This window comes from Trichoplusia ni, chromosome 9 (genome assembly GCF_003590095.1).
Source record: "Trichoplusia ni isolate ovarian cell line Hi5 chromosome 9, tn1, whole genome shotgun sequence".
Taxonomy (NCBI): Eukaryota; Metazoa; Arthropoda; class Insecta; order Lepidoptera; family Noctuidae; genus Trichoplusia; species Trichoplusia ni.
The window spans coordinates 3551230-3578967 of NC_039486.1; the positions used below are offsets into that span (position 1 = coordinate 3551230).

Below are 27738 nucleotides of genomic sequence, written 5' to 3' on the forward strand. Positions count from 1 at the left end.
TAACTTTTCCCAACTTTATTTATAGAAACAGTTTACAAATGAGCTATCACAGGCTAGCGCGTGTTATCTTTACATTGTTGCAAAATATATGTTGTTAATAGCAATTGTTACTGGTTATTGACGAATACAAATTGTCAAGAAACATTAACTTAAAAAAACCTAAACGTACACTTAAAACCACCTGTTTGCCTACAAATGCCGTTAAGATCAATTTCGTTAGTATTGCCAATTAATTTGAATTAAAAAATATAAAAAAAATCAATAAATATTTATTTACGTATGATATCGAAACAACATTATAAAGCAACAGGTCTGTAAAAAAATATTGTGACTATTAATTTTGCAGAATAAGTACACTTCTCCGCGTATTTTTTTTGTATAAAAATATTTTCCGATTTTTCCTAATTTCATCGCCCTAATGTAGTAATTGGTGTTTAGATAACTAATACATATTTTTATTTAAGTATGAGCCCTTTTGGCATAATCACACGATCTAAAATTACTAACCTCAAAAAATAGTCACAATATATTTTGTAAAAATGAATCAAACTTATCACTACACAGATTTGGTAGAAAAAAATCATGACTTAAGTAAAATTAATATTATAGGAGATTACGAATATCGGCTAAAATCCGCGCTGAGGTGCGGGAATCTGAAACATAACGATATAAATTAGACTTATTTTCTATACCATCATATAACACCAATGCTGTTGTTCCGATTAGGTCCAAAAATAGAAAGACGAAAAAAAAAATCTAGTTTAAGTCGAGCAAAGGCTAACCGACAATAGCAAACTAAGTGCAATTTGATACGACATATTTACTAAGCGAGTTAATATGGTTATAAAACCAGATAAGCGGAAATTACAAAGTTGCAATCAATTGCGCAATAAACGCTTCCTATGGTATTTTGTAATAAATGCAATATAACCTTCTTGTTTGTTTTTAGCAAACAGTGTACTTATACTTAAGGACTTCTTCAAGTATTTACCGAAAATTAGAACACCTTACGGCAGAGAGAAATAGATAAATAGTCCTTTCAGTTAAATGTTCCTAAAGGATCAAACCCTTAGGAACATTTAAATCATTAGCAGTGCCGTATTATCCATAAGGCACTTTAGGCCAGTGCCTAGGGGCCCACTATGACCAGGGGCCCACCACCAAAAAAAAAAGCTCGATAAATTTGAAATAGCTTGATAAAACGAAAATAACTTGAACCAAGGGGGCCCCCACTCCCTTGTTGCCTCGGGGCCCCTGGGCCCCTAGATTCGGCCCTGATCATTAGGATGTATTAAGGGCGTCATGTGATCTCTCGGCCAGTTTGTCAGGAATCTGGAATCTTGTAAAGCCTGCGGGTTGCTGACTCTCAGTTCATGTTACCAGCTAGGCATGACATTCTGAACAATTGCAGTATACTCACACGATTAGTTCCTCTTCTCCCTGTACATGTGCACGTAGGCGGCGTCGGAGGCGGAGCAGAGCCCGATCTTCTGGCAGACGCCCTTCGTGCCGAACTCCTCGATCAGGTGCAACACGCTGTCGCCGTAGATCTCCATCATCATGTGGCACTGACGAACAAATATACATTATAACCATCCTTCATTTATAAAGCAAGTGTGCGTTTAGCCGTTTCTTTATTTGGGTTGGTGGAGGAATCCTCATGGATACCCACCTCCTCAGGGGAGGAAGCCGTTCCAGTCCTGTCTGAGGATTGAAACCTTTTCCTTATTCTTTATCCTAGGTAGGTAAAAGTTCAGTTCAAGATTGCTTAGAGTTTAAACAATCTGTTGATAGTTTCAGCAATACCTACCAATGCCCTGTAATAACCGCTCATGGGTACAATTAAGATATAGTAATAGCTTTTTAAAACCAAACTTGGCAATTACGTTAGTTTAACAGATAACTACCAATGTTATAAAATTAATCACATCATCGTCACAATGATGTACCAAATTCAATCTACACTGAAGTTTATCCAGTAAATTTTACGATAGTGAATTTCAATTTCTACACGTCCAAAATGACACATTTATATTTTGATTCCCTTATCGTGTATTCTAGAATATTGCATAATATTTATACTAATACAATAAATATTCGGGCCTTAATATTCCCGATATCTTTATCATAAGTCGTCGTGTCCCATATAACACTTATTATTGCTTAAGATAACTGGATTTAGAGTTATAAACATAACAAGGAGGTATTATTATAATTTTATAATACAGATTATAAATGTATCGATAAAGTTTGACATAGGATACGAAATGTTCGTTTAAAATCCTTTGTCTGTAATTTAATAAGGAGTGCCAGTTTGTATGGATAACTCGAGTAGTTAGCGTTGATTTGTTTTTATCATTTTATGGAGGGTTTAATGTATTGCATTATACTTCATTATGGTAAGTCAAACAACTAATAAATCTTGTAAATAACAGTTAAGAGTAACTGTCTTATTGAGATAGTCAAGGGAGCTTGATTTCTGTATTTTATTTGTAAATGAATTATGACCTATGTTGTAAGAAAACTATGAGCCTATGAGGTGGTACGCAAATCTGCAACTACTGTTTCTACGCGCCAATTTTTACTTAATCTGTAACTCTTCACGACGCATGTGTCTGTGTTTTATGAAAATTTACCTGACAATTAAGAAGACATAATTATATAAAACTTCTTAAGATTTTGAAGAAATGTGAATATTTTTTGAAAATATCAACATGCACTCAGGACAAGAGTAGTCATCTTCATCTCCTAAGAGGTTAATCTTGTTGTATAAGGAGATCCAAAAACTAAACCAAAATAGACAAAAATTGAAGGCGACGAGAAATCTACGTAATAAAATACTTTTAATAAAATAAAATACCGACGTAGTCACACGATAGAAGTTTTTTTCTAGCGTATACTATTGACAGTTGGGCAAAGGATGGCCAGCCTTCCATCATTCTTTATTAGAGCCACCTCAAACCAACAGCCGTCAACCTCATCATATTGTAACACAAAAGTACTATGGAAATGACAATAGATCAAATATTTTAAAAATAGTAGATGACCATCTAACAAATAAACTTGTACGACGTATTAAAATGTCCAACAATATGCCAAGTCATATTTTCAACATGCTCTTTTATGTGACTATCGCCAAACGAATCTAAAAATTTAATATAATACACGCGGCGAATGTTATCTACCCCTGTGTATCGCATAACACCATCTGATACAAAAGGGTTATGGTATTCATTGACAAATGCGAGGGGTAGTATTTAGGTCATGGAATTGAGTACTAAGTTAGGTAATATTTATATAGGTCAGTATTGTAGCGCTATCACTTGGTGTCCAGGTGGCAGGGGTCAACAGTCAATACATCACAACAACAAAAACGGGACCTTTTTTGTGTTATTATATCTGCGACGTTTTTAGATTAGGTATGATAATTTTGATAGGTTATACGTGACAATAAAGGATTGTAAAACGTAATCATCGTAGGTTGATGATGTAAACTGAGTAATCATTTTTGCATGACGAGTAATTTAGACGTACTGTCTATCAAAATTTGCAACGGCTGTGTATGAATTTCTTTTGTTTGAACTGTAAAAGAACACAAAATTATGTAGTGACAGTGACGATGGTCTTCCAAAAAGGTTAAGTGTTTTGGGGTTCATAGTATAACATGTGAATGCTCGAATCGATTTTTGTTAAGTAATGCTGTGTTAAAATCTTTACATGACTGAAACTGGCATTAGATATACATCCTTACTCTTAAAAAGTATATGATGCAGAAATTGCCAAAGACGGAGGAGGGGAAAGCCTTTGCCCAGTAGTGGGATTTCACAATCACAAGTCTGTTATGCTAGATATAGCAGTGTCCTCACCCTGTCGTTATACTTGGCGGGCAGCAGCGAGCAGGACTTCTCTATGATGTGTACGATGTTGCGGTCCACCTTGTCGTTGCTGAGCACCTTGCGGACAGCAGCTACCACCGCCTCGCATACAGCGCAGTCCAGGATTTCCTCTAAACAATCATATATCTGTTAATATTGTGTATTCAAGTATTGGATAGCCGAGTGGACGAATTCACTGTGTGCGACTTAACGTGGGTGCCATCCTCACGAAATATGGAAAGAAAATACAATTAAACGGCCAAAAATTTTGGTGGTTTTTCGTGTTTAGTTTGCAGAAGAATACAAGTGTTTTTCAGACTACTATTGAAACCACGAAACACTTGCAAAATATCGTTTTTACTTGAACGACATTTTAAAGTTAAAGTTTGTATAACATTAGTTTATCTATCATAGATATATGTTGTAGATGTCAATCTCATATTAGCATAAAACAAATATGAGAAAATGAAACACAAAGCACTACTTTTATTTAAAACTTAGTAACATTAACATAAGCTTGCCAAAAAAATATTTAAGTTAACTGCACATATTATGTTTGTTTGAGTTGTGTTGAACTGAGTTTGTTTGAAAAAATAGAGTTGACTTTATAGCTTTTAAAGCTCAAAATATTCCGATTACCTTTAACACTAGCGATGCTGGTAGCGTCGCAGAGCTTGAGTTCCTGGCAGACCTGGTCGGGGTCGAGCTCCTGCGCCAGCAGAGAGATCACGAGGTCGGCGTACTTCTCCACGAACTGGTCGCAGTCCGCGCGGACTGACTTCGGCATGTGGCGGCACACGTTGTGGACTACTTTCTTGATTTCGTCCTACGATAAACATTAAATTAATGTACAGATTTGTTCATGTATTTATTGGGTTCGAACCTAATACTTTAAAACCAAAACGTTTCTACACGTGTGGTGTTAGTGTTGGTCGTCGAACTCGATTGTTATCAGTTTTAAAATATGCAATGGACCACAGGATATAAACAAAATCGCAATTAGAGATTAGTGCAGGATACGTTATATTTTTCGCAATCTGCATTCAAAAATATCTTATCTAAAGGACAACTAATATTAACCCAAGATAATTAAAAATACATTTTGATACGACTATACTGTGATTAAGAAACAAATTTATTGAAAGTTGCCTCTTTTATCTTCCTAATGAAGTTTTTCGATGAAGACTGACCTCATTATGCTTGTCCTTGATCTCGTCATCGATCTGCTTGAGCACGAACTCGCAGATGACGCAGACAGTCTTCTGGGAAGATGCGAGCTGCATTGGACGGCCGTTCACTGTGTTGTCGAAGATCTCGTTCGTTTCTGCCATTATTAATAATTTATTAAGTCAGTTCAAATAACACGAATAATACAAAGCTGAAAAACGGTCGTTAAACTCTTTAGAAAAAATACCAACCTTCCGGCATCCTAACCGGCTCTGTAAAGTTTTGTACTTTAACTAAGAACTACGCTCATGCTTTTACAAAAACATAAAATTATATCTCGAATGGCCATGATTCTCTGATACTATGATACTATGACGCAATTCTAATTCGGCTAACAGGTGGCGCTGTGAACCATGTTCTTAATATTTTGAAGGAAAAAGAATCTACCTATTATCGTATAGTTCAAATTCCCTCACCAATGTCATGATCCTTCTTGGGTGTAGTAGCCAGCATGGAGGCGGGCAAGAGGGACTTGCCTCTGAAGTTGTTCCTATCTCCTCTCAAATGGGGCTTGTCGTGGTACTTGCGGATCGCACTATCGGTAATCTTCAAGGGGTCTTTTACTTCATCCTTGCACAGTTTTAGGAACACGCATATCTCTTGGGCGTTCAGGTTAGCGACTAACATCTCGACGAGTTGTTCCGTGTATGTGTCTACAAAGTCGACGCATTCCGTACGGAGTTTGGTTGACAGATGAGTGCAGAGGTTGTCAAGGGCGTGGCGGATGCTATCCTGTAAAATAAATAATATTATTTTATAAAAGAAAATATTGGAAGGACTCCGGACTTTTGGATACATGGAGGAGATAGATTGACCTAAAACAACTGAGGTTTGCGAAAGAAATTTTACAACTGTGGAAAACTATTGACCACATGACACACCCTAACTGACTAACTTGAAAGAAGCCTAAAGAATAAATAATTAAGAAATGACAAAGTAACAAATTGTATGATCAAAGAGCAATTTATCTGGCCAACTTTCGGACTGGTCCAATTTCATCACCAGCTAGAAGAAAGAGAGGAATAAAACTTTCATTGTAATATTCTGATACTCAGACGATTAAAATGCAGCTATTATTGTTTATATACATACCTCGGTGTGGTTGTTCTTGAGCATAGTCTCGAGTTGTTCGACGGCGAACAGGCACAGCGGGCAGTTGGACTTCTCGGAGTTGATGTCTACGCGACGGACTTCTTCCGTCTTGGGGCAGATGCCGATGGCTGGGCATATCTACAAATAGGAGAAAATATAAATTAAGTAATAGACGCGTAAATTTCCCTTTTTGAAAAAAATAAATTGATAAAGATGCTTTAAAGTTTAGGATACGATAAAGCTTGTGACGGGACGATTTCGTTAAATTTATACAGAACTGAGACGTCACGAGTACGTTTCATTCACTGTAAGTTAACGAATTTATGTTTTCGGGACAAATTAAAAAACACGTTTCTGACGACACGGAAAGAAAAATTGTTGTCGTCCCAATTCGTAATTCAAGTGTTGGAATTTAAGTACTTACAGTAGAGGGGTCGATGTTCTGCACCAACAAGGCGACGACGGCAGGTCCGTACTGCGTCACGAACTGCTTGCACTCGTCGTTCACGGACTGCGGCAGTCTGTCGCATGCCTTGTCCACTGCTTGGAAGATCTCGTCCTGTTGGTAAATGTCGGTAATTACAATAATATTGTTATGAAGGTAAATAAAAGAGAAATGAGCTAGTACAAAGTAAGATATTTTGTCACACTAGAAGGCTTATTTTCGTATGGTTGACATAAAATATGGTATCAGTGTTTCAAACTGCTTAAAGGCCTCAGATGTGGCTTAACACACTTAATAATCCCAGATGTGCTAGATGGCTGCTGGATTTGGTAGTCTAACGGTCGTACCATTTAACTACTGGCTTATTTCTCTGACTTCATCGGCGTATTGTATAAAATAGAAAAGCTTATATTACGCTTAATTAACACCTTCATTTATTGAAATAGTAAGCGTAAATCATCATAAACGCCTCCTTTGTCCATCAACATTGCCCTGAATATTTACAGTAGTATTTTAGTACTTACCTCGGTCTTAGTGTCGCTGATCTCGACCTGCAGGTAGTGCAGGAAGTACTGGCAGAAGGAGCAGGCAGCCTTGCCCTGCGGCCGCGGGACCGACACGAACATGCGCTCGATGGGGAGCGGCGCGGGGGCCGCGTCCGGCAACACGCGGACACTGGTCGCGGGGGGGACGGCCACGCGGGCTACCTGCGGTGACCAAATTATGGTGATAGTGTGCATAAAGATACAAGCATGCAAAGGGATACGGTTCAATACATCATCGAATATTACCTTTTTTTAAGTAACTAAACATATAAAACCGAAAGTCGCAGAAAAAATAAGGGCTTATGATGTTACGATTGAGCAAAAGTCAAAAGAAAAAATGTAAGGATAGATACATGTCACTAGAGACAGGGTTTTATCCAGATCGTTGGATAGTCTCGCGCGTTCAGCAGATTCCTAAATCTAGTGATCATTCGCAAGTAGAAAACTATAGGCCAATAGCTATACTCTCATCATTACCTAAATTATTTGAATCAATATTACATACACTTATCAGTACACAAATTCAACCTTATCTATGTGATGCACAACATGGATTCAGACATAATCGTTCCGTTACTACCAATCTGTTCACGCTGGTTGATCTGATTTCCGAACATCTGGATAAATAATAATTTATTTCGATTTCAAAAAAGCTTTTGATCGTGTTGATAACGACGTGTTGCTACGCAAATTAAGTGGGACAGGCTTTTCACCTAAACTCCTTAAATTTTTCGCTAGTTATCTGCGCGATCGGCAGCAATATGTCCGTCATGGTTGCTTTGTATCTAAATTAGATCACACTCGGTCAGGCGTTAGTCAAGGTTCAATTTTAGGACCACTTTTGTTTAACATAATGGTAAATAATCTGGAGACGGTACTTAAACATGCTAAATGCCTATTGTACGCGGATGATCTCAAACTGGTTTACGGGATAGAAAACAGTTTCGATGCTGACACATTGCAAGAAGACCTAAACTCAGTATTTCGTTGGAGTATAGACCACAAACTATTATTTAATATTGATAAGTGTCATGTTATGACCTTTAGCCGTTCTCATAATCCTCTGTTTGAGCTATATTTTTTGGGGACGGAATTAATAACCCGAGTTTCCTCCGTTAAGGATCTGGGAGTTATTTTTGACCCCAAATTGAACTTCCATGACCACGTCAAAACACTTGCTACTGAATCATATCGTAGATTAGGTTTTGTAATTAGAAACATGAGGGAGTTCCATAACCCCACGGCTATCAGACTTGTTTACATGGCACTGGTTAGAAGCAAACTTGAATCTGCTTCGATCATTTGGAATCCCTATGAAAGTGCTTACGCCTTACTTTTAGAAAAAAATCAAAAAGCTTTTCTCAGATTTTTATACAAAAAAAATTACAAATACTACCCATATCTTTATCCAACAAAATTTCTATTAGGCATGTTAACATTCAATTCTCTGGAAGTAAGGCGCAATAACCATTTAATTTCATTCGTCTGTAAGATGTTACGTGGTGAATCCGACTGCCCTGAGTTGGTGTCCCAGGTAGTCCGTCTTTATGTTCCCATGGTACCCAAAATGCAGCTCAGACCACGCACCTATCCTTTGCTGGCCGTACCTGAAGCTCGCACTGTCTCACACACTAACTCTCCGCTCATCCGCGTGCTCACTCTGCTCAACGCTCTCTTGAAGTCAGAACCTGAATGCGATCTGTTTGCGACGAAATGGGTGGATTTTTGTTATATGTGTTTGAAATTCTGTGAGTTGAGGAACGAAAGGTGATTGTTTTCTGTTTCTTATGTGTTTGTTTATTGTTGTTTATTCTTGTTTATGTGTAAATTTTATAATTTGTAGACTTTTGTCCCCTTTTTTAGTGTTTAAGTTTCTGTTGTAATTGTATTATCTGACTGTCCAACGATTTGGTGTAAACTGTTATGTTGTGTATGTTATTTGATAGATAAATAAATAAATATGCATGGGAACGTCTGAAGTTCGATAATAAGACCAAAAACGGATTTTGCGACCTGTGCGTGCTATGGGTTTGGTCCCATGAGTCTACACACGTCGACACCTCACAACGCGAATATGAAAAAGTCATTGGAAGGATGAACGCCAAGGTCGGCACATAAAGACTGTACACACTTTCTCCCCCAAAAAGGCAGTTGCCCATGAGGATTCCCTTTGCCTTATGGCTTACGAAAAAAGTCACGCGAATTATCTGAGAAAATCTTTTGTTGTCTTCAAGAACAATTACATCCTTATAAGATAACTTCAATCTATCAACTTACCTTTTCAACATTATAACTGGCCGCCTCATCGGTTCCAATCAGTTTAGTAGGTACAGCGGTAACAGCGAGTTCCCTTGGAATCAGCGGCGCTAGTGGCACATCAGTCTTGTTCCCACAGACTCCGATCATGGCGCACAGAGCGTCGGCTTTCAACTCATCAACCAAGTACTTGTAGATCATTGGGTAGTATTCCTCGGCGAGGTGGAGGCATTCGTCTTTGAAGTTGCCGGTTTGCTTGCATAGACCTAGACAGAATATAGGTTTTTGTAAGTTTTTCTAGGTATACTTATTACGGAAAAAAATACGATAGTAAAAAAAGTACAACTTTTTTCCTCTACTGGAAAACCTACATCTGTAGTTTAAGATGTGCTCAATGAATTAATTAATGAAAACGCTAATCTATACTAATATTATAAAGCGGAAGAGTTTGTTTGTTTGTTTGAACGCGCTAATCTCGGGAACTACGGGTTCAAATTGAAAAAATCTTTTGAGGAAGGTTTTAGGCTATATAACGCTGCAACTAATAGGAGCGAAGATACAATGGAAAATGTGGCAAAAATGGGGAAAATATTCTTCTTCGAAGGCTTCCGTTCAAAAAATCCTAACGTATATCTTCTAACCACGCGGAAGATGTCGCGGGCAACAGCTAGTGTATGATATATATTCAGGTTAAAAAACTTGAGTCTATTATCAATCTAATATTCTTAACATCTTTTTTATTATAGTATAGGTATTAGGTATATAGATTTCGTGTCAAGTTGTTTAGTCAACAAAATCATCATATTTGCATACCGTGCAAATATGCACTTTGAGTGCACTATGATCCGATGGTTGCAATATTAAATCATTGCAATTCAAAGTTATGTAAATTAAATGTTATATTCGCATTAAAAGTTTCTTATAATGGTTATCTTAACACCTCGAAAACGACGTCGCGGGCATCAGCTAGTTAAAATATAAACTTGATTTTCATAATTATGAATTACCTTTAAGCACCCTGTAGAACTCGGACTCGGTGGTGTTAGCAACCATGACGTCACGCAGATGTTTCACCAGCTGTTCGCACAACTCGCAAGGCACATCGCTGTAACAACATAAATCATGTGTTGTTTATTTTACTTTATTAGATCTTAAACAACTGCCAAATTTACTATGAAGTTCCAATTAATTACAGCACAATGTTTAAGATATTTATTCATTATATTTTTTTGGGAATATATTGGGAACTGGCCCTTCTTTTGAAAAATAAGGATGTTATAGGGCTGTATTTTTTTATAAATAGAATTTTGTCGACGTCCATACATATGTACAAATAACAAGAAAAACCTGGTAAAGTGTGAGTCGCACTTGCGACACTAAGTTTTAGGTAAAACTAGAACAAAGAAAAACAAATGGTCACTCATAAAATTTATAACCGTAACAACTGCTGCCTTTACTCGATCTTAATTTTTAGTATTTGTTATTTTTAGCAGTAACAGGCTGTGAAAATTTCAACTGTTTAGCTATCACGGTTTATCAGATACAGTCCAGTAATAGACGGACAGACAGCAAGCTTAGTAAGTTAAGATTTTCGCGTTCCGTTTGTACCCTTTGGATATGGCACCTAAAAACAAACTAACTCATCACTAACATTTTTCTTAATAAATAAAGTTCCTCTTGTCCAGGATAAAACAAAAACCAGAAATCATCAGTCAATCTGAGTCAAAACAAAACTAATAAACTCACTCAGTTGGTTTGTAGTCAGTGAACTGCGTGGGGAACGTGAACTCGTCGTGCATGTGGTACATGTACGTGCACTGTCCGCTCACGTGGCAGATGCTCTTAGGGGTGAGGTCCTTCTTGACAGCCTGCAGTATGTTCTCGTAGTATTTGAAGACGAGCATGGAACACGAGTCTGATAGAGAACTCATTTTGCCGCACATCTGTGGAAGATAAAGAATAATTTTATAGATTCATGTTTCACTTAAAATTCAAGGAAGTACGTTTTAGGGAATGACTGGCTGAATTTTGATTTTGAGGATGCAGGCAGATAATTTGTAAAATTCTCTGCCTGAATTTAAGTAAGAAAAAATATTTAGCGAATTTCAAGACATATGCTCTAGGATGAAAAAGGCACGCATCATACATTAAGGTAGCCTTTAGAGAACTTAACGGACGTATAGCCCTTGCATTAGTTAATAAGACACACGTTTTATTTAAACATTTTAAAAATTTTGTTTATTTAAACAAATATCGTTGAGGCAGTCCGTTTAGGATTGACTCGTTAAATCCAAAATTTATTCATCAGTTATACCGTAATTAACACGACATTTATTTACCTAGACACAAAATTAACAATTACCTGTAATAATCCATGCAGGAAGTCTTCATAGCTGGTCGCGTCGAACTTCTTCCTCAACACGCCGACAGTCCTCTGGCAGTTGTTGCATTCAACACGTACGGCCAATTGGTTGTTCTGTAAATAATTGTCAATTAGTACTTAAACTTGATAATGTTATAAACAATAATAAAAAAATATCGTATAGAATTAGCTCATACCCTGGATAAACACAGGGAGCATTTATTAGCTGATAAAGAGCAATCACAAATAAAAGTAACTGAGATCTCAGTGGATTGAATTTACTTAATTTATAGTTTAGAAACAAAATTTATCTGAAACTACTTCATTTAGAGGCTTTACAATTAGTAATATGGCAAATGGGCGAATATTATATTATTTTCCTTGTAATAATATTCTAATTCTTTTCATATAGACTTCTCAAAAAATGCAAATTTAAAATAAATCCTATTATAATTACAGGTCAAGATACAATAAATAGAATCAAAAGTAATTACACGATGTAAATACTTTTTGCATGTCTTCTATGACTAAACATTTTTGTCAGTAAATTCATTTTATTATGAGCTTGTCACAGTTTTATGAACAAGACACGCGTGACTAATGTTTCAAGGAATATACAAACCGAGGTAACACTCCAATTTACTTAAAGAATTACCAAATTTAATGTTTCTTTAGCACGATATTGTATTTTTCTAAAAAGCTACTACACAATATGACCTAAGTATGTTCATTCATTTGCTTCAAAATTGTCATTTATATTTTTTGTATATCGTTCAACTTAGAATACAGCGATTTTTTTTAATTATTTGAGCCTGGATCTCACGACACAGGGAATCCTGTGAGGTCTAGGACTTCAAACAACTGTTTGTAACTTATGAGACAAATAAATTATTATTAAATTATTATATTCATGAAATCATTAAAAAACAGCTTACGAGTTAGGTAAGCTAACGTAACTAACCAAAAAGAAGAATGACCTTAAATGCTTTTCCTAATTGTAGCATTTCACTTATTGTAAACAACTATCGACGTTTTTAGACAAAAACACTCATAACCTGACATATATTTTTATCAAATCTTAATACGTCTTGTGTTTAATATTAATTAGAAAGTTATGACGCATTTATGATTAGGTACTTTAGATTTAGGTTAGAAACAAATACAACAAGGAAATAACTCACTAACGAGTAATACATATTATGTTTCTGATAAAAATAATCAATACTAATACTTCGAAATTTTTGCCATTCGAAGCAATATTTGTAATGGCAACGTTAAATGGAAAACTCCACAAGGGTATTGGGCTATAACGGTCAAAATGGCCATATACGACGGTTCTTTACATTTTTACCATAAGAATGGTATTTTAAAACCGTGCACCGAGAGTCAATATTGTAATGAAAGTGCCTGGAAAACGGCCTAGTTAAAATAAAAACTCATGATTTTAATTTAAACTAAATTGTAAATAAAACTTACGAATTCCTCCAACATGCGGTCGATCCTGGCGTTGTTACAGAGGCCGGCGACCGAGCAGACCGCCTGAGGGTTCATCTGAGAAGCTAAGGTCTCAACCAACTCTGGAACGAAGTCATCAGCCAGTTTCATGCACTCCTTAGCCACTACCTTAATGGGTATCAGCCTGCATGAACCTTCGAACACTTCTTTAAGTTCCTCCTGTAAAAAGGTTTTGTTTTAATATCGTTGGTAAAGACGTAATCGTGAACAAAACAATAATTAATTCAACTTTTTTATCTACCTAGCTACCTACAGTACGCGGTTACATTACGTACAGAACAATTTTCTATGCTTAATAGTTTACAGTACTTGAAAAGACATAGTAGATGTTTTGAATACGAAAAAATATATTGGAAAGTAATATTAAACACTTGATAACAAAACAAAACAGATTTTCATGTCTAAAGTGTATGTCTATTAGTTTTTAATGTAGTGCATAAAATATAAACTAAATATAAAAAAGAACTACGTTCTTACATGAAAGAAATAAATAAACTCAATCACCAATTGTCTTTTTTACACTCGGCAGCTTGGTACGTGGATATCTCATTGTATAACGTATATCTCCTCCAATACGTTTCTTTAATTTAATTTTATCTTCAAAATCTTTTAAAAGACTGGTTCAATTTACTAAGCTCGAAATATATTGTTTTTTTTATAGTTAATCCGAGACTTAGGCACCATTCAACAATAAAATGACAGATATAGACGGAGAACAAAAAATATTCGATCGATATTATACACAAATACTTAACTACACTATGCTAAGTGTTTGTGTATAAATTGGAAAGTCTACATTATTCTCTAACATCATCTACAATATTCTACATACATGCTTGTACTACACATAAAGTAAATACGACTTTTTATTGCGGTGACAAATCTATTGTTTAAATCACTAGTGTGACGAATTCATCATTCTATATGACTCTTGTCTGATTACCAATACTTGTTTACATCAAATACATTAACAAAAAGGGTACAATCTACAAAATAAATCGTTTGATTTAGCGATAAACGATATACAACAAAGAACATAATATTCTATACTAATAAAACATGTAATAATATAGCTTCGAGCTATTGAAACTTGCAGACTTACAATAACTGCCGAAACTTTAATCTGAAAGTAGGTTTAACGAATTAGTTATCTATACGAATATTATCAAGCGATAAACTTTTATAGGTTATTACTCTGCAGGGGGTAACTTCAGGCGTAGTGCCTGAAAACGATTATTGGTAAATATTTTACCAATATATTGTTTTAGTTTTAAACATGTCACTTCTGTAAAAACCCTCAAATTTATTTGTCGCCCATCAACAGCTTTATGAACGATACAGACATTGATTAAGCTCAATTTATTTTTTAGAATTTGTTGTCATAGCGGCAACAAAAATACATTCATTTGTGAAAATTTCAACTGTCTATCTAACACGGTTCATGTCATACATCTTGGTAACGGATAGACGGTCAGAAGGACGGATAGACATCGACGGTCGCGATAGACTTCATAAAGAGTTCCATTTTTACCCCACAAATAAGTCACTTATTCTGTTCTTTATACGTTTTATTATAACATCTAAATCAATTAGGGGGTATTTGAAGGTGACATAATAGCGACTGTCTAATACATATACCATAGCAACTAATTTCATGTTGCAACAATGATACAAATTGAAAGATCGTTGTGTATTTGCTATCAGATCACGCGAGAATGACTCAACCAATATCAGTGCACTTTGACACAAGATAGTACCTAAGAATGACCAGAGGGTCTACCACCACGCCTTAAGTATTATTATTGTTCTCTTTGTCTGCAAACAACTTTTTTGTAATACTGCGCATAGAAGTATCTTGCTTTCACAATGACAAGTCTTAATTTAATATGCTTTAATTTACTATAAATGTAAGTGATTTATGTAATCTTTTGAAAATAAATGACTTTAACCGTAATTAAGGAGTTCAGGAGCAAATTCAAGCAAGTTCAAATCTGGTCACCCTTATCAAAAAGAATATAATATGGCGGTTACGGGCCAAGCAACTTTACTAAATTAAAGACAGTAAAGTTTAACGAAAGATATTTTCTTTGTAATATTTATGATTACTTGTTTATTTATATTAGTCATCGGCATAGTCATAATATAGATATGTTATTACTGATATTTGGAACCCGATAAGTGTGACCTATTACAAAAATATTGTTCTAATTGGTTTTTTTCACTCATTCTTAAACATTACCAAAATTAGTGGGTATTTGGATTGTCAACATCGGCCTTAAATCTATACGGGTGTGAGTGAATTGCGTCATGCACAGAACACAACTGCGAATCCCACGAATATACAAGTGGTGTATATGTATTTGAATTAAAAGATCTCATTCAACACTACATAACAAGGATATTAGCTCTAAACCACGAACATTTAGAACCATAATTGCATGAATAAATTAGGTGATATAATGACTCCAAAACAGCGCCATCTCTTGGTCGTAAAAGAAACGACATCTCTCCCATTCTCTCATCCCTCCGCGGATGAAAAATTCATACTTCATGAAAAGCGACAGTGCAAACAAAGGAGTAACAATATTGAAAAGAGGTTATAACACATTATTATTCCATTCTCCACTCATAACGTATCGTATGATATTGTTCATTATTTATAAAACAAAGCCGCGATGCACTGTGTCATTATCGGACAACGACTTCGCCTTAAGTATGCTATGCAAGTTCAATTCTTATTTGTACTTGATAAGGCTAAAACTCTCATTCATTAAAAACTGGATTTGCATATCGATTTGAAAGGTTAATCAGCTGTGTCAAATGCATTTCATAATATGGTAATAATTCAATCTTTTTTATGACTTTTAGTCAGACTGGAACTATAATGAGCAAGTTATTCATCATGACTTGTGACGTCTTACTGTGCATACATTTTGTTGACTTCGTGAATTCTTATGGCAAACGGAAGAGATTAGTTTTTTGATATGCTTGTTTAAATAATGTATCTATTACCTAATTAGAACCTAGACCTACAACTAGATCACAATACCTCTAAAATCGTAGTCCAAAATAGTAAAGGGACCGTCAACTATTTTTTTCTCTACAAACTTTAAGGAAATTGTTTTTATCAAAATATAACATTTCAAATTTGATTGGAGCCTGTTGATACACGAAACACTGTACTTTTAAACCTAATGCTTAATCTCCTATTAATTCCTCTACTCATACTACATCGAAAATATTTCTTTAATTTGGCCACCATTTCCTACGTCTGAGAAAGTGCTCTCGAAATCCTTCCACTATTCTCTATCCTGGGTCACATGGAACCAGCCACGCTAAACGTTTAGATAATAAAACCCCAGAGCAAATCTTAAAAAAAAACGTTCATTTAGTTACCTGTGTCTCATTGCTCTGCAGCTGGTCTCGTGCCTGCGTCACCATGTCAGTACAGATCTTGCAGATGCTGTCGTTGTCCTCAGGGAAGCTCATCTTGGACCACACGCGGGACACACAATGGTGGGTCGCCTTGCATTCGCGGCCAGTGCTGCGAAAATTGAATTGTGTTGTTAGAGAATTGATGTTATTAGCGATTTGTTTGAATAGAGTTTTATGAATAAGACTAAGTGTATTTTATTTTTATCTTTAGTGTTAGGTTTCAAGTGTAAAGGTTTTTTCCTTTCTGAATTTAAAGCTTACTCGAGATCTTGAGCCGAGCTCAGAAAACTAAGATTAGTTTAAAACATAAGTATATTCATTTTGCATTTGGAACAGTATTTCATTCATCAGCATATAATAACTTCTCACTTATATCGTCTTGTTTTATGAAAAACAGTTATTTTTATGTCACCTGTTATTAGTCAAAATAAAACAACATTTATTGATCTAAATTTAAATATGACAAAATGTAAATAATAACTCAGTAAACAGCACAATGCTGTACATGATATTTTAATTATTGCCTTACTTAATTAATTTTAAACAGGAATCGGATTCATTAAAGACGTGTTTCAATTAATTCGATTCGATGTCCGATTATAAGGCAATAAGGCAAGTAACAAGATATTGTACGGGTTATACAACGGAGTTATGTAAAATGCATTTTTCAATCGAGTATTTCAATTTCTCGATTACTCGATTCTCGGTCGGCGGGATTGCCAACATAAACATTACTGTGGCTTACTATGGCAAAAGATTTGTTATACAACCATTAACTTGTATTATAAGGCGTTGGTGTGACGATTTGAGTGATTACTTTATGTTTGAAAATGACCACTACTGGCACTAATCTCTCATTGGTCTCATCTCTCTGGGTCTCATAACAGTAATAAGCTTCCTTGAAATATTATTAAATCGAAAATAAAGACAATTTGCAGGTTGATTACATGATAGGAAACGGTATTATATTCTATAATCGAAACAAAGTTGCTGTCATTTCATTTGAACTAATTCAGCGTATTCTAATACAGGTCGGTATACAACCTAATTGAACTATTGTTTTGCCGGGTCTATGCAAATTATTCTACAACAATGGTCAGTTGCCGCAAATAAATTACTGTAACCGCTTCAAGATCAAAATAGCAACAGTATGAATAATTTGAGATTTCATGTTATTGTTGATTGCAAAACATTGTTGCGCGGTTTGCAAAACATGTTGCGGTAATATTAATAACTAACGTACTATTATTGACTTATCGGCTTAATTGGTAGCCCCAGCGATATTGGACACTGTTGGTATTATTAATTATTATAAATAACATTATTATATTCGTGACCGGGATTGCTTGTTAACGACGATTATTAGTTAACGACTATGTGCTAGAATAACCCCTCTGGTTTTGACCCAACCAGTCTTTCATTATTAGCTGTCAAGAGTTTTTCAAGAGGTTCAGAGAACTGTCGGGAGTATAAATAACATATTTGAATAACATACCTGAAGTTGCTGCACCAGTATGACGGACCCCAAGTACATTGGGCACCACCCAACAGGTTTTCTGAAATAAAACTTGGTATTAACCGAGAATTCTTGCAAGCACCTTTTACACAAGGAATTTTGAACCTTAACAAAAAACAAATAACGTTCATTTTCATAGGGCATCACATAAGGTATCCAAGTATGTGTGAACCGTAATAGGTAATAGGATTGTAGGTGATTAGATGACTCACAGTTCAAGACGAACTAGTTAATAAACAAGCGGGTCATGATTGTATTTAAATATAGGTAGGTATAATATGATGCTCTATATTTAATGTATAGAAAATATACATTTAATTACAAAAACACGAGCCCCCGACATATTTTTTTATATTATATTAGTGATGAGAGATACATATTGTTCCGTTGATCGTGATCTGAGTATTATTGTATAACTAAGCCATTCTAACCAGTCTAAGCCATTCTAAACACATTACAACATTAGAATAGTATGTTGTGTACTATTATAACTATAGAGATACTAACTTGAGTATTTCTATACTCTTTGTATTACAAAATCTATTTACTACGACTTAAATTAAACAAATATACGAGAGTAGATGGTACACGATATTAATTTTACAAGTAATTAACTTTCGTGAAACATGAAAGTCATGGTTTGGCACGTGTATTGAGTTGTGAAAAGCATGCTGAAAATATATAAGGTACATTCATTAACGGAAGTTGTTTAACATAAACAGATTTTCAAAACAATTTCGTAATGTTTATTGATTTGCTATTGTGTTGTGAGGTGTAAACAATTGGGCTAGTATTTTCATTTACAATATAGTTAAAACGTAGTGAACACCAATTCCTAGAAGTCAATTAAAATACTGGTACTTTGTATAACAAATTGTACTAATCGACTTCGTTGCTGATTATACTTTACTTTTGATAAAGGTGTCACTAATTGCTTATTTATATTTTTTAGATTAACCTTTAAAGTTTTATATGTTGATTAGTAGGCCAGCAAGTTAGTATACCATGTGGTCATTTTGCTAATTATTACTGCCTTAGGTTCTGGAAAAGTGTAACAACTATACTCATATTTTCCACTTAAATTTGACAAGGTGTGAAACGCTTTTTTGACTAAAAACTAATAAGGACTAGCAATAAAGTACATTAAATCGTTTTATTATTTACTGTTTATAAAAAGTTAAACCAAGATTATTAACCTAAACGACATCGACATGACTACAGAAAACCAATGCTCTTGACGTAATTAGACTCAAATTTATAATTTCTCCAAAAGATTTATTTTTTAATGTGACTGTAGCCGTTGAATAATGTTTTAATTTATCACGATGGACTCGCTATGTTTCACTGCTAACTGTAAACACATTGGCAAGCGCACAATTGTGTAAATATTTAAACGCTTTAATGTTTTAATAAAACTCATCGCTTGTTTTAGCAACTACAGAAGACTAAATAGGAAAATTATAAAAAATATATAGCTGGCTGTTAAAATATTGTTACAGATTGTACCCTGAACTCCACGTATACATTTTTTTTGGTCCTATTATTTTTAATTAAATTAGCTGTAGGTCTACCTAATTAATTCATATTTCAAATGCAGTATACTTTTGCTTATAAAACATGAAATTATCAAACAACTCTATTCAAGTTTACATAGATTCTTGAAACAAATCGTCACCATTGACTTCGCATACGGTCTACAAATAGGTTTCTATCTATTTCCCACGTACTAAGATAATATTGTTCGCAAGTTGAAGAACAATAACACAATTTAGATTACAAGTAGCAATAACTAAAGACTATCTTCGTCAATTACTAACAACCGACATAAATAAGACATAGCACGCACAATATCGTGCTTTACGAACGACAATATATCTGAAAGGACTAGGTAATTGATTAAAACTGTCCTCAAATAATGTTATCAGACTGACGTAACATCAGTTTCGTTGTAGTGAATGAAACAATGCCGCTATTGTCAGCTGCAATGAGAGAAACAAGTGCAAGTTGCAGTTGTTTGACATTCCTACTGAACTGTGACAGAAAACATCAGGTGGCTTGTTGAAACACTAATCATAGTTATGGATATATAAGAGATATTACTACTTCTCCATCGTTATACAATTTGACGTTAGAGTTAAAATTATCAATAACTGCTGCTGAAATAGCTTTATAGGTTTGAAAAAATGTTAAAAAAAAACTCAGTTAATATATCTTTGAAACGCACAGTGATTTGGAAAGATATTGGCGCGTGCCGGGATTTGAACCTACGATCTTTGACTTGGCAGTCCAACGGTCATACCACTAGTCTATCATTTATGATTAAGGGACATACAAAGACTCAATGCAATAAAAACCGTGGGATTCATAATTATATAGGTCTATATCGGGACAGGACGGAGCAGAAGGGACTAATAGAAAGTGATTCTAAATAATTTGTGTACAAAAAGTGTAAAATGAAAAAGATCCTTTGTCATAAAGATCGGAACGTCCAGGTAGCTGGTAGATAATGCATTGGGCACCTTCGAACATATCTTCTATTGGAATCACCAAGTGCTAAGTTGATAGGAGTCTTTGATTATGGTTATGTTAGTGTCATTATTTAATAAGTATGGTTTTTCAGACTTACCTTTGTGTTTCTTGGGCAAGTATGACCTGTCCGATATCTTTTTCTGTAAAGGAAATCATGGTTTAGATAAAGAAGTGTAATAAGATTTAAAAAAAATTGTAAGGTTTATAGCCAGTTCGGCTTAATAACAAATCAAGACAATCAGCAAACAGCAAAAACCTTAAAATAAAATGTTTTAAAATTCATAATAAGGAAATTGTTATCATAATTAGCAGGTTATTTAGAACGGTCTAGTACTCACTAAAGAATTCTAAATTTGACTCTGCATACGATGTGTTGCGTGCACGCATTGGACAAGCGTCTTTGCGATCCAATAATGCCTATCCTCGGTCTGAGTATCTTTGTGAATGTTTGCAAAACCCCCGTTATACAAGGATAAAATCTTTAGAGATCTTTGTAAAGAGTGTTACAGAGAATCTTTTCTAATGGATTGTCCTAATTACCGTTACAACACATTAACTGTGTTACACAAAGTCCCTTCATAAATCACGAAACTACATTCACTGTTTCGGCTTTCAAGCGTGATAATACAACTCATACCTACTCATTGTATGAATGTTACGCCGTTGTTTATAAGTTTAACTTGCGTTATACGTTCATATGATATAAGACCTCATTGTTGAAAATAGGCCACTCTCACAACACTCGCGTAGTGATCACATACTATTACAAACATCATTCACTGGTGCATCGTAGACATAATATTTTATAATATAACTTTCACATATACAAATAATAGCAATCTTCGTCGGAGAAAATACCTCTTTCCTTATGGAATGTAATACAATCAGGATATTATCCCTTTAGCGGGATTGTCCGAAAGAGTTACCATGGCGCCGGTATACAAAGGACAAAGGGAGGAACATGGATGGACTTCAGTCAGTAGAATTCTGAAACTTCCTTCCACTCAACCCAAAGCGGAAGGAGTCATTTATTTTGATGATTTTCCATCCGAAAAAGACATTATTCCTTATGTATTAACATTTGCTTAGAATAGAAAAATATATACGAAGGTCGTAGATAGACATAATATTGCATTTGAGTTTCAGAATATAAGGAAATTGTGATTTTATTGTTTCCGATTCATTTGTGGATTAGTCACTAAGCACTGAATGACTCAGGACTAGCTATTCCATGAACATATTATACCTACAGTCTGGAATATTGTACATCATGCAGTTCTGGAACGATACTATTACAATAAGCGTATAATAAATCGCAAAAAAACGTTCGTCTTTACATTTAAATGTAGCTTTCAAGACCTCAAAAACGCCTACATTACCTAAAAGGAAGTGTTTGCACCCCAGTATTCTTTTTTTTAACTACGACGAATTTTGATGACTTATATCTAAAAACTTACGTTCAAGGCGAGAATGTTATCAATCTTCATGTTGTTGCACATGCCGATGAGCTTGCACATGGTCTCCGGCGAGGTTTCAGACAACAGCACGTGGTTGATGTACTGCTGCAGCTGCGCGGTGTTGTCCTTGCAGATGCTGGCGATGGCGGGGTAGTCAACGTCCTGGCATTCTGAGGTGATGCGCGATGCTAGGTAGTCCTGATTTAAAAGATTTTTTTAAATGATTGGAGGATTGAGAGACTGATAACAAAACGTGAATGATGTAGCAAGGAGGAATAGGATTAGAAAGTAAGAGTCTGACAAGTCCTACCCCGGGGTAAGGTGACTATGTGGATGCTCGCAAATTATAAAAAAACAGGGTGGAGGACAATGTTTATGAATTCTTCTTAAGCTTAAGAGGTGGCTGGTTGTGCTAATCGATACCCTGCCATATTCTAAATAGTTCAGTTTCAATCTCCAGAAATTGTATTTGAATGTGAAAAGCCAAGAACTTGAAAGCTATTTATTAAATTTGTATAAAGACACAAAATACGTTTCATCTTCTGTTGTATTTAGATAATAAATGTATGTATAACGTGTATTACATATGATAATAACGTAACTATTCTTTCGGTCGCAGGATACTGTCTTTAGAAACTTTCCGGACCACCTAGACACATCTCAGCTTTAATCATCACGATAAAAACAAAAAAGATAATGCGTGATAAGTGGAAAGTTTGAACATGTCAGGACATATTTGCTTACTTGGATAAGATAAGGACATACAAAAGCTTGTTTAGAAACTCTGGAATGTATAAAACTGTAGAGTTCTGTAAGCTTTGAGCGTATGTTAGACAAGCTAAATTACGTATTCTCAAAATGTATCAAACTCAAAATTATAGATTCTCAAAATGCGATAAAAAGATGTCGCAAAATTACGAAATAACGATTAACACAGATAACATTTTTTTCTCTACTATGTAACCGAATATCAGTCAGCTTAGATTCTATCGTTTTGAGAATCTGTCAATTGGCAATTTTGCTTTCCTGTCATTATTCTCCCATGCCATCCGAGCATTCATGTAGCACAAGACAGGGGCATATTTTTATTAATGCTATTAAATACTTGAACAACAAAGCGCCAAAGGGGATTCTCCCCTACTTCTCATTACATTGTTATTTAAATTGTACATAATTCCGTCTGCTGTATGCAGTTTTTATACCCATACTACATCATGACGGCTAGGACAGACAGGGTCATTGCAAGAGTTTTGGCAATGTTTGCATTGTTTGTTTGTTAGAAAGTACGAAAATAAACAGACAAATAAGGACGGCGATAAAAAGTAGACTATTTTTAGACGATATGTAAGTATCGTCTGTTTTATACTACAAACTAAAAAACATGCAAGAATGATACTCAGCTTTGTCTCTTAATACCAGTTCGCACCGACAAATAAAGCATGACACCTATCTTCACCTGACGGTGACATTTTGCTGTGTGTTTTTAATACGGCTGTAAAAAGATGTAAGTCCCCACCTCAAGATTTGCGGCTTAGACGAGAGTAGCTGTTTTTTTTATCAATAATCATGTTAAAAATAATCTTGAAAAGTATTTAAACCTTATTTTTAAAATGTGAATCATAAAGTCGAGGACATCTTGATTAGACAAACATGACTCAGAAGACCAATTGGTAAACTATTATAAAACTTACTATTATTAAGCTCTACCTCCTTTGTATATCAAACAAATGCCTATCACCCCGACCCGCATACAATAAACGAATAACAATACACAAAGTTAACACCAACCTCATTAATGAGCTCCCTGACATCCTTCAACTGTCTGAACAGTCTGATGAACTTGGTTGACACCTCATTGGGTGTGACAGCCTCGTCTTGTTTCTCCCAGACCGTGGAAATGCAGTGACCCACCGCACCGCACGCCGCGCCGCGCCTGCGTCAATAATCAGCTGTTATATGACTCATAACGAGGAAGCTCGCTTAATGGAATGTGTGACAGTATGAGTGGGATTTCTGTGCCTCGTGCGAATTGATTTGCAATGTAATTTGAATCTTATGATATTGATGTTAGGTAAAAAATTCTTTGGACTATCATAGATATTAGTGCATCCTAAACCCTGACACTAAAATGTTGTGGTTTGAAAAGTCTGACAGTATGAGTTTTCTGTGCCTCATGCAAATTGATTTGCAACGTAATTTGAAACTTACGATATTGATATTAGGTTAAAAATTGTTTGGATAATGTTAAACCGAAATGCATCATAACACCCTGACACTAAAATGTTTGTAAACAGATAACATTAGGTTGAATTTGTTGTTCTGCCTGGGCCCTGATTCTGCTATTTTACTATGGCCGATGAATGAATGGCAATTGGATTAAATTTGAAATTATTCCTATTCTCTTAAGCATTTGGCCAATACAATAATTGGAAGTTAATTGTATTGACCTTGGGTGTACCGTTCCGTACTGAATTTCCAATTATTTTGCAGGAAAAAGCACAAAAAATGTCATTTTAAGCCAATTTTCATTCATTCATCGGCAATTGTAAATAGCAGAATTGGGGCCCCGTTCTATCTCGAAGTCCTTACCTCAAATGGAGTTTGATTCATTTCTGTTAAGTAATTTAGCAGTGAATGTATAATATATACACAGACATTACTTTCCCATTAATAGAATATATGGATGAAGGTTACATAAACATGCCATCTTATAAAAACACAGGTCTATCACCCATTGTTAAACAATTGTTATTCCATGTTTCAATAATATAAATTTTCTTAATAAAGTCAGTTATATGTATAAGGCACAGTTCAGATAATGCAATAAAAACATATAAATGTTTCATACTATCTGGCTAACTGGCATTAATGAAATATGGACAATTATTATCAGACATCAAAGCCAACACAAATTGAGGCAAATGTATGCTTGACATTGTGGAAAATGAACTCAGAGATATTTTGAACTTATCGCTCTCCCCCCTTTCATAGTTAATGAAGGGGGTCTTGAGTCTTCTATCGTGTGATAATTAATAGTAGATGGTAATACTTATGTGGAAACTTAAAACTTCTATTCATCAAACAAAGTTTGGATAAGTAAAATATAATATTATAAATATCTAGAACATTTATCTTTTAAAACCAAACATTATTTTGTTAGCTTGATTAATAGTCTGCCTACTCTTTGTTACCTATATATAGGAATTATCAATATTTCTAATGATAAGTATAATTGAGTCATACACATAAACATGAGACATTTATTAATTACCTACGGAAGTAACTTTCACTACAATTAGAAGTCTGTAAATAAGACACTTTTTCTGACAAAATACCAGTCATTTGTATTAATATACAATTAACTTACTTGAGATCCTGGCACCATACCGAAGGACCTTTAGCACACTCTTTTGGTACTTGTCGTGCAAACGACAAACCTGCAAACAAAAACAATAATAATACATCAAACATACATTGACACAGTATAATAAAGCTTATCTACACACACAAATATATATATACAAGTAATAAAAATTATAACACCAGCAAAACAAGTCAACAGGGGTCAGCTACTGTTTATCATTGCCAACTTCTAGACTCATGAACATTTATATGATAAGAGAACAAAAGCAAAATAGAAAATAATTGTGATAATTACTCGTGAATAAGAGGGTTACGTACAAAGGAGTTCTTATTATTATTATAGTCCATATAAAAAAGTTTCAATGCATAATTAAAAATTCCATCTCATGGCTGTTCTATTTTCGAATCAACTTATCATATTTGATAATTGTGATGGTTGACCACAACTGTCCACAAAACTTTAAAAATAAACTATTTTTAGTGTTGTCTTGTCTAGTCATTTTCAAACTTTAGTATAGCTACATGTATTTTGCATCTGTAGTCTATTTTTGCATAAGCGTAGATATAAAAACTGTATTGGTCACTTATTCATTGCTGTTTTAAGTTTAGGTTCTGCCACTTAGCGCATAACTCATTAGAATTTCATTTTTATACAACAATAATTAACATAGTTGGCAAACCAAGTAACATCCTACATCAACATAACTTCATTAGTCATAGTTTTAACTTAGTCATTAACATGAAGTAAACTAATTTACCTGTTGACATAAATTGCTTAATTTAATGATGGAGTTTTTAACTTTAGCTAGCTGATAACCCGTATAAAAATAACACCATCACATGTTGGGATGCTTGAAAACAGGAAATGTGATTCCTAACACACAATTATACAACAATAATTGATAATTGATACCACATAATGCTATTATTGAAGTATAATGTTACATTAGCTCCTGTGTTTTAAAGCCATTTTTACATGTGTGCAAATTAATGAAAAAGTTATTATAAAGAATAATAAAGAAGTATTTAAGTATTGTTTACTAAGTTAAATATATCGTCCGATATTACTATCATTATAAACAGCTACTTATTTCGATAATAAAGGTCATTAGTATGTAACAATGATAATTCATAGTCAAAGCTACACAACAAAGGATTAGAAAATAACATTCGAAAATAACAATTGTATAATCTTTTAATTAGCACGATTCCTACAGTGATCTAACCGTGTTAAATCAGCCTGCGTTCGTAACTAGTAACGCAATAAATAACCAGTAAAAAATAACTTTTAAATACTTTGAAAACAAGAGGGTATATTTCGTGGTTAATCTTATGAAAATTGTTGGAATACAGTACAGTAAGAAACAACATGGCAAATGTTTACTCAACGTAGAAGTAACTACAAATATTACAAGGACGAAATTAATTGCAAATATTTAATGCATAAAAAATGTACTTACTTGAACAACAAAAGAGTGCTATTAGACAAAACACATAGGTGTTTGTCATTTTGAGAAGTTTCGTTTTATATCGTGAGGTCCAGTTTCGGTGTCTCCGTAAAAAATACTAAATGTATACTATTTAATTTCACTTTGTTTGGAAGTTATTGCGTATCGATTGATAAACAATTGTCAAGTCACTCAGCCGACTTTGGTTTGCCGTCTGCGATGCTGTAGCTTGACGTTTTCATGTAGTGATGTGATTAATTCAACGCAATTAACGTGAACAGATTCGTTCTCGTTCTGTTAATGTTAAAATACCTTTGAAGTCGTCACGCTCAATATATTATTTTAGAAATATGTATTTTCAAATTAATTAGTGCTGGCAAATGAATAAAAGATTTCTCGAAGGTTACCGGAGTTCAAACACTCAAAAGACTGCTGCCTTTGCATGGAATTTTACTTGAAACAAACAAATTTAGAAAATTGTAGTAATTTGTTAACCGACATTAAAATGCCTGGTCTGTATTTATTTCGTTACATACTTATAAAAAGATAAACAATAATTTTGTATCGTATTGTTCAAAAATAAAACGCGACCAAAACAACCAACAATAAAGATTCCTCGATTTTTTCGGTTATTTAAAATATATAATGGTCAGTATAAAGTAAATAAAACATA

General features: G+C 34.5%; 1 protein-coding gene across 1 annotated transcript; it reads right to left on the minus strand.

The window, feature by feature from the left end:
* Positions 1-27288, minus strand: LOC113497828. The gene is made up of 21 exons (XM_026877588.1): positions 27078-27288; positions 25622-25691; positions 24043-24187; positions 22255-22452; positions 20895-20937; positions 18248-18308; positions 16714-16861; positions 13279-13476; positions 11803-11916; positions 11187-11383; positions 10448-10545; positions 9462-9706; positions 7164-7346; positions 6619-6753; positions 6195-6332; positions 5519-5834; positions 5066-5199; positions 4515-4701; positions 3867-4006; positions 1421-1568; positions 1-653 (listed from the first exon to the last, which is right to left on the minus strand). Exons 1-20 carry the CDS (start codon positions 27124-27126, stop codon positions 1425-1427), a joined length of 2943 nt encoding a protein of 980 aa, XP_026733389.1. The 5' UTR covers positions 27127-27288; the 3' UTR covers positions 1-653; positions 1421-1424.
* Between the last annotated feature and the right edge of the window lie 450 nt (positions 27289-27738).